The sequence below is a fragment of the Ipomoea triloba genome, chromosome 6 (assembly GCF_003576645.1).
Source record: "Ipomoea triloba cultivar NCNSP0323 chromosome 6, ASM357664v1".
Classification (NCBI taxonomy): domain Eukaryota; kingdom Viridiplantae; phylum Streptophyta; class Magnoliopsida; order Solanales; family Convolvulaceae; genus Ipomoea; species Ipomoea triloba.
In genome coordinates this window covers 20,523,625-20,531,626 of record NC_044921.1, presented here as the reverse complement: position 1 = coordinate 20,531,626, position 8,002 = coordinate 20,523,625, and the positions used below count along the sequence as shown (strand labels likewise).

The following is an 8,002-nucleotide window of genomic DNA, read 5'->3' as shown; positions in this document are numbered from 1 at the left end:
TCCTTGCTTAACCTGTGCGAAATTACTCCGATCCAGTTCTCGATACATACACACTTTTTACCTTATTAATTCCTTTTAAGTTTAGTTTAAATCGAGTAACTAGATCATATATATATATATATATATATATATATATATATATATATTTTTATTTTTATTTTATTTTTGAAAAAACTAGATCATATATATATATCTCCATAGAAATATGCAATAATTATAGATGACAATAATTGCGTGGAATATAATAAGCACAAATCAAGCAAGCGGCACACGTTGTAAAAGGGCAAAGAATAGATGATGAGGATGATGATAAACAATGTTTGTAGTGAGTCTCACATGATTAATGCACGAGGCCATGCCCAATCTACACCCACGTACCACTTATATAATTACACAGGTGGGGGACATTTTTTGCTGCTTCTTCTGCAAGGAGGTCTATAGCATATCTAAATTAATATATGCTCATCATCATTATTATTATACCTACCTAGCTACTAAGATAAGAAGAAGAATAATAATATTATTGCAGATCCAAGAGCCTTCATTCTTTGACGCCTATGATTCCACAACCATGCAAACCTATCTATGATTTGCCCCACACTTTTAATAATGCAAAGGCTAGATACCACCTCACCATTTTTCTGAATTACAAAAAAATTCACAGCCATTATTTGAGTATATATTATATAAATCCTGTTTCAATATAATAGAGAGAAGTAAATCGAATTTATTTAAAAATATTGACAAAAATCAAACATATAATTTTTAAATAAGAAAATTATGTTTTACTCACTCGACTGTTTTTTTAGGGCAGGCCTACCATTTTTAGGTTAGTATAATTATAAGTCGTTTGTAATCATAGTATGTGGGTCACGACATTGCAATAAAGTTTTGGAAATTAAAGTGAATTCTGGTAAATAATGTTTTTTTTTTAAATCATGATTTTTGTTTTGGGGGATATTCAATGGCAGATAGATGTGAACCATAAAAGCCTTCACTCGCTAAACTCCAAACACAGAAAAGTTGGTTAAGTTAAAGTATTTGTTTGCGCCTCGTAAGACGGCTTTGAATTGCCTTCAACACAATTGCATGATTGCTAATTAAAGTTTATTTAATTTTGAAGACAAGAGTTTTGAGGGTTCACCATTCATCATGAATAATTTGGGTGGGGTAGTTTTGGTTGGTATTACCGTAATATTATTTGATTTAATTGTTTACTAATAATTTGACTTAATTATGTCTTCGATTTTTCACTAGTAATGTTTGTCTCGATAAATATCGCAACTCTACTCCTCACCTCTTTCCCGTCTCTTTATTTATTTATTTTAATTCCATAATTTCTGACTATCATGGCAGTGAAGTTGAAGCTAGCATGGTAGCCATGGAAAATATGGAGTTAATTAAAATGCTATCGTCATATCATCATACTTTTAATAATTAGTTTCAAGTTGAGCAAATGTTCTATAATAATAATAATAAAGACTTGACATTCAAAATTTTGGTGTGGTATACCAATTAGGTATAATTTGTTGTTTACATGCTATAGAGGTAAAAAGAGTAACTACATCATTTTTTTCAAGTTAAATGGCTTAGTTGCATTTTTCTTAAGTGTTAAATGACTTATTTGACGCTTATCCCTATTTCTTATTTTACTTAATAGAATATGATCTAATCATATTACTTATACACACACAAAGAGTTCCCTTACCTCCATAGTTAATGTTTTCAATTATATTTAAATTACACGGGAAGAAATTGACTAAAAATGTCTCAATTATAGACATTTATATATTTAATGGTTCATCACAGATGTTTTAAGTTTAGTGGTGAATAAGATAAAACATAATAATTTCTATAATTTATTTGACATTCTTATCTTTCCCATAATATATATCAACACCCCGGCCTTCACCCATAACATCCATTACCTCTCATTACTATAAAGAATGATATATTTTAGGATTCTTTATAGGCACCTTGTTACTCATATATTAAAGACTTAAAACTCGCACAAAACACCATAGTTCTCTTACTAAAAAACATCCCAATATGGACATCACCCTTTGGACCTCCATTGCCGCTCTCTTCTTCCTCTCCCTCCTCCTCTTCTTCAAGAAGAAACTGTTCACTTCTTCGAAGAACAAAACAAGAAACCTCCATCTCCCTTTGGGCAACCTGGGATGGCCTTTCCTCGGAGAAACCTTGGACTTCATTTCCTGTGCTTACTCTGACCGCCCAGAGAGCTTCATGGATAAGCGTTCCCTCATGTAAGTAATATATATATTCCTTTAAGGAATATATAGTTTGATGGTAATTAAGTTATTTAAATTTGTGGGTTTTAAGGTATGGGAAGGTGTTTAAGTCGCACATATTTGGGAGTCCGACCATAGTTTCGACGGACGCAGAGGTGAGCAGAAGCATCCTGCACAGCGACTCGAAGACGTTTGTGCCGTCGTACCCGAAATCGTTGACGGAGTTGATGGGGAAATCCTCCATTCTGCTCATCAATGGAAGCTTGCAGAGGAGAATCCATGGCCTCATTGGAGCCTTCTTCAAGTCCCCTCACGTTAAGGCTCAGATCACAACCCACATGCGCACCTTTGTTTGCCACTCTATGTCCACTTGGCGTCAAGATCGCCCCATTTACATCCAAGATGAAGCTAAACATGTAAGTCTAACTTCCTAGTCTTCCTAAAGCAGTTGCCTTTTTGTGGTTTGCTGGTTATTTCACAAGAGTAAAATTTATTTAATGTAAACTTTTGAATAGTAATTACGGATTTTAATTTCCTGATCGTTCAAAAATAAGTAGGTAACATCATGCATAGATTACATATTAAAGAGTTCTGGTTAATCTTTAAAATCCTGGTCGAATTTTAGTGCATTTCTGAACACTTTGTGGTGCATTTATGCGTACCTAATGGTGGGAACCACACAGGAAGCATTGTCCGCATGGAAACCTAACCATATATATATATATATATATATATATATATATATATGAATTGAAAGTGAATCAGAATTAAGTATATTTATGATATGATTTACTCTTGTGAGAGGGAAAGAAATTTTAGGAAGGGAAGTTGCATTTGATGTTTGAAGTTCTACATACTCCAGTTATTATATTCACTTCAATTTTTAGTTCACAGGGTGAAAATGATTCTGCACTCAATCATGGGATCATATGAACATTGCATGAATTATGTTGTCTGGAAACACATAGTCCCACTCATGATTGTGTTTCTAACCTTTACTGTTTTGGTGGATTATTGTATATTTGTATTGCCACAAAGTTAATTTTCTTTGGGTTTTTTTTTTCTTCAATTTTTTGGGTTTCATTTTTTTTTTCTTTTCTTTTTCAGATTGCTTTCCAAGTGCTAGTCAAAGCATTGATTAGCTTGGATCCGGGTCAAGAAATGGAATTTTTAAGGAAACAATTTCAAGAATTCATTGCAGGGCTTATGTCCCTGCCAATCAAGCTGCCCGGAAGTAGACTTTACCGTTCATTGAAGGCAAGTTATATTCATTGTTTAATAAAATTAAACAATTAATAATAGTCAAATAAATCAAAATTAGTTGATAAGCTAACTATCTTACTAGATATTAAAAATGTCTTCTTTTTTTTTTTTTAATGTTTCAGGCAAAGAAGGAAATGGTAAAATTAATACATGGAATTATTGAAGCTAGGAGGGAGAAGAAAACATCAAACGTAATTACAAATGATGTGGCTGAGGTTTTACTAAATGATAATAGTGAAGAGTTAACAGATGAGCTCATATCGGATAATATGATTGACTTGATGATCCCCGGTGAAGATTCAGTTCCTGTGCTTATAACTCTTGCCATTAAATATCTTTCAGATTGTCCTGCAGCCCTACAACAATTGACGGTAATAATTCACATAAATTATATATATATTTACATTTTAATATTTATTTTGTCAGGACTTAGCTTGTTCAAGACAATTGCTTAAAAATATTTGTGACAAAATAAAAAGTTACAAATATTGTTTCTTTTTCTTGTAGGATGAAAATTTAAGATTGAACTTTTTCTTGTAGGATGAAAATTTAAGATTGAAGAGGCTCAAAGAAAAGCAAGGAGAGCCACTATCTTGGAGTGATTATTCGTCACTATTGTTTACACAAAACGTAGGTACAGTTAACTAATTATACATATATAATATAAGAAAATATATTATCATTAACAACTTTAATAAAGTAAGAGGTATAATATTCTCTTATGATTACAATACACAATATAACACATGCAAATATTGAGTGCTCTTTTAATTTGGCCGAGTTTATGTAGGAGCATATATGATCTGTCTTTAGCCTTCTTGGTTTGAACAGATCAATTGTGTACAATGTGACTCTTTTACCAATTAGGATCACAAAGCGGACTTTATCTAGAGTGCATGTATATTCGAATAGTGGCTGTGAATTTTCTAGTAAATTAAAGTATTGATTGATATTTCTAATAATGATGTGTTTAAAAATGGATTTTGTTTGCAGGTGATCTCAGAAACATTGAGGATGGGGAATATAATTATAGGGGTAATGAGGAAAGCAGTGAAAGATGTGGAGATAAAAGGGTATCTCATTCCTAAAGGCTGGTGTGCATTGGCATATTTTAGATCAGTTCATCTGGATGACACTCTCTATGATTTCCCTTATCAATTCAACCCTTGGAGATGGCAAGTAAGAATACCTAACTTCAACCTTCATCACATCTTTTTTTTTCTTTTCCCATTTATTTTTTAGTACCACGGACTCTATTACAATGTAGTATAACATCTTATTTAGAAGAGTCACAAAGATATCATTGAGTTATAAACTACTTCTGTTTCTGTTTAATATGTTAATAAAACTTGTGTTGATTTAATGTGTTGTATATTAATTATATTGAAGTGATCTATCTCACTTGTGCAGAAAAAAGACATAGTGAATAGTTGCAGTAGCTTCACCCCATTCGGAGGAGGACAAAGACTTTGCCCTGGACTAGATCTCGCCAGGCTAGAAGCTTCCATCTTCCTCCACCACTTCGTCACTCAATTCAGGTAATTTATTACTTGACTTATTGTGTTGTGATTAATTAATTTATTATTATTAATTGAATAGTCAATTAATAAAATTACACTTTTTCGTTCATAAGTTACGTGGTACGTAGTTGTAGGATTCGTCCATACTTATTAATTATGCTCACTTATTATTTCTAAGTTATAAGTGACATTGCAAATTTCGTCATTTTTCTAACAAAACATTATGGACGGAATTTGTAAAGTCAGATATAATTTAGTGTCGAGGAGTGAGTACAACTAAGAACTAACAAGTAGAGACAAATCTTACAATTACACTATAACTTAGGGACGAAAAGTGTAATTTTTTCTTAAAATATTATTTATCTCTGTATTGTCGAGTATTTATATGACTCAATTTTGTTTAGACTTACACAAATACTAAATAATGCAGGTGGAAAGCAGAGGAAGACTCCATTATCAACTTCCCTACGGTGAGAATGAAGAGGAAAATGCCAGTTTACGTCAAAAGGAGAAAAGATTTTTAACTTCATTCTTCTACACATCTTTTCTTCAGTATCGTCTCAACTTTAATTTCATAACCTGTGTGTATATATATGCAAAGCAATACATACACGTAATAGACGGAGAAGAGTTGAAAGAAGGTAGCGACGTTTGGGTGGAAAACACACGTGTGGAAGCTCACATATTTTGTCCTATATTAATTTCTCCCTCCAGTAATTTACATTGTATACTACATATGTATATTTAGGCGTGAGTTTAAAAAAATATATTGTAATACTTGTATCTCTTTAGCTTTGTAAGAAAAAAATTAGTGAAAGAAAACACCATAAAATATATATATATATATATAATTTTCTATTTTAGAGTAAGAAATTTGTAAAGGAAGTTCCATATTTAAATAGTATGCACATTGATTTATTTTTTGGGGTGTTATATCATTTTTTTTTCAAGTCCCATAATATTGTTGTTATTGTTATTGGCATGTCGGTTGGTGACTACCAAGCGTGCGGCCTGTGCATAGTAGGCCTCTAAAATTTGAACTCACTCAGGCCAACCATTAGGTGAGATAAAAATGAATTAGTCTGTTTTGATCGCTCTACTATACAAATAAAGTTTGATAACATACCACATACAAATTACTTTTTTCTTTAACATTTTCAAATAGAGTAGATCTGAGTACATATATCTTTATAGCATACCCTTACTCACATTAGACTTGAGAAAACCCTTTTTTATTTTATTTTAAATTTGATGTAAATATTAAGTGATATTGCATAACTTTTTAATGAGTGTACCATTGGTGGAGTCATTTCTTATTTAATTGTTAGGCAAATCCTTAGCATTTGATCAAATTCATGATGAAAAAGCAATTTTATACCTAACTTTTGTTTATAAAACTTCATCAATTGCTTAGATGAAGGGCAATTGATCTTTGATATTAAGCTTCCAATATTTTAGTGATCATATCTACTATACTAATAAGAGCCAAAAAGAGTTAGGCCTAAAATGGGTAGAAAAAATGGCGGTCAAATTATTTAATCAAATAGATGGTTAAGATAATTCAGATTAATATTATTAATAGAGATTACCTAATTTAACCTTACTTTTATGATTATCCGTTAAGTTTTCCGTTAAATATTCTCTTCTCCGTTAATATTCCGTTAACTTTTAACTTACCCATTAATTTATATAAGAAAGGTCTTAGGTTCGAACCTCATCGATCTCAATCAAATTTGACATAATTAAGTTTCTCACTCTATTTTACTCTTATTAAATTAAATAAATTAGTAGCTACAACAAAAAATGATACATATGTATTTCTTTAATTTAGAATTATGTGTCTACAATACCTTTATTTGAAAAATTATTCATTATCAAAAAATTAAATTAAATAAGAAAAAATAATTTCATTAGTTATATTGCCTTTATTTTCTCTCATGCAAAGATTCTTTACATTCGAATTCATCAATTGATATTCATTACATTGTCCATTATATTATTTTTACAATATCTTGTAATTAAATATCAAAGTTATAGTATAAAATAATGTTATATATTTATTTACCAAGTATTTTATTAGTATTATGAAAAAAAAATTTAAAATAATTTGAAGCTAATTATATTAAGTACTAGGGGATTGGTTGACAAAGAGAGTACTCAAATAATAACCCAACAAATTGAAGTGGAATCACTCTATTTTACTCTTATTGAATTAAATAAATTAGTAGTTACACCAAAAAATGATACATATGTATTTCTTTAATACCATGAAAAAAATAAAAAAGAATAGTTTGAAACCAATCATATTAACTACTTGGGAGATTTGTTGACAATGAAAGTATTCAAATAACCCATTACCCAGCAAATTGAAGCGAGAAACTACCTTTTAATATCTTTGGAATACATAATATTTTAAATTTTCAAATTTTTATTAATTTATTTATTCTTTTTTCTTAAACTAGGGATTTCTTTATCCACAATAACTCATTCAACAATAATGGTTGAACCAAATGAACCCCAAACAAAACACCTAAAGGAAAGTCCATAGCTCCTATATCATAATCTCATTGCATGATGTTGTCATCTATGCTACCAACAATAACGGAATTGCAAATAACACACTACCAACAAAAAGGTAGAGAACAAATAGTAAAGATGAAGACAATGACAATGTTACTCAAAAGAGAATTAAGAACCACTTAGAAATATTCAACTTAAAAGTAGTATTTATTTAGACTATCATTTTTAGACCAAATATTTAGACTATCGATTTTACAAGGTTGCAAACATTTATTTTAGTAATAATTATAATGAATTTTCTATATTATCTTAGATTCATATACTTTGAGTTAGATATTTAAATAAAAAAATCCGAAATTCAATTACCCATGTATAAACGTCTCCTATATAATCTTGCATTGATATACTTTCAAATATTTATTTAAATATAAACATTGGGCATTAACC

The 8,002-nt window shown here is 30.3% G+C and overlaps 1 protein-coding gene across 1 annotated transcript; it reads left to right on the top strand.

Moving 5' to 3' along the window:
• The first annotated feature begins 2,042 nt into the window (after positions 1–2,042).
• On the top strand, positions 2,043–5,778 carry LOC116023130 (3-epi-6-deoxocathasterone 23-monooxygenase CYP90D1). The gene is made up of 8 exons (XM_031264105.1): positions 2,043–2,267; positions 2,344–2,668; positions 3,360–3,509; positions 3,638–3,886; positions 4,056–4,145; positions 4,509–4,694; positions 4,926–5,053; positions 5,466–5,778. Exons 1-8 carry the CDS (start codon positions 2,050–2,052, stop codon positions 5,557–5,559), a joined length of 1,440 nt encoding a protein of 479 aa, XP_031119965.1. The 5' UTR covers positions 2,043–2,049; the 3' UTR covers positions 5,560–5,778.
• The last annotated feature ends 2,224 nt before the right edge of the window (positions 5,779–8,002 follow it).

What these genes read in the sequence shown, in the direction of transcription:
- LOC116023130 (XM_031264105.1), top strand. Translation starts at nt 2,050, where the DNA reads ATGGACATCACCCTTTGGACCTCCATTGCCGCTCTCTTCTTCCTCTCC. An exon ending in ATGGATAAGCGTTCCCTCAT is followed by an intron (nt 2,268 to 2,343) that starts GTAAGTAATATA and finishes GTGGGTTTTAAG; the next exon opens with GTATGGGAAGGTGTTTAAGT. An exon ending in CACTTCGTCACTCAATTCAG is followed by an intron (nt 5,054 to 5,465) that starts GTAATTTATTAC and finishes TAAATAATGCAG; the next exon opens with GTGGAAAGCAGAGGAAGACT.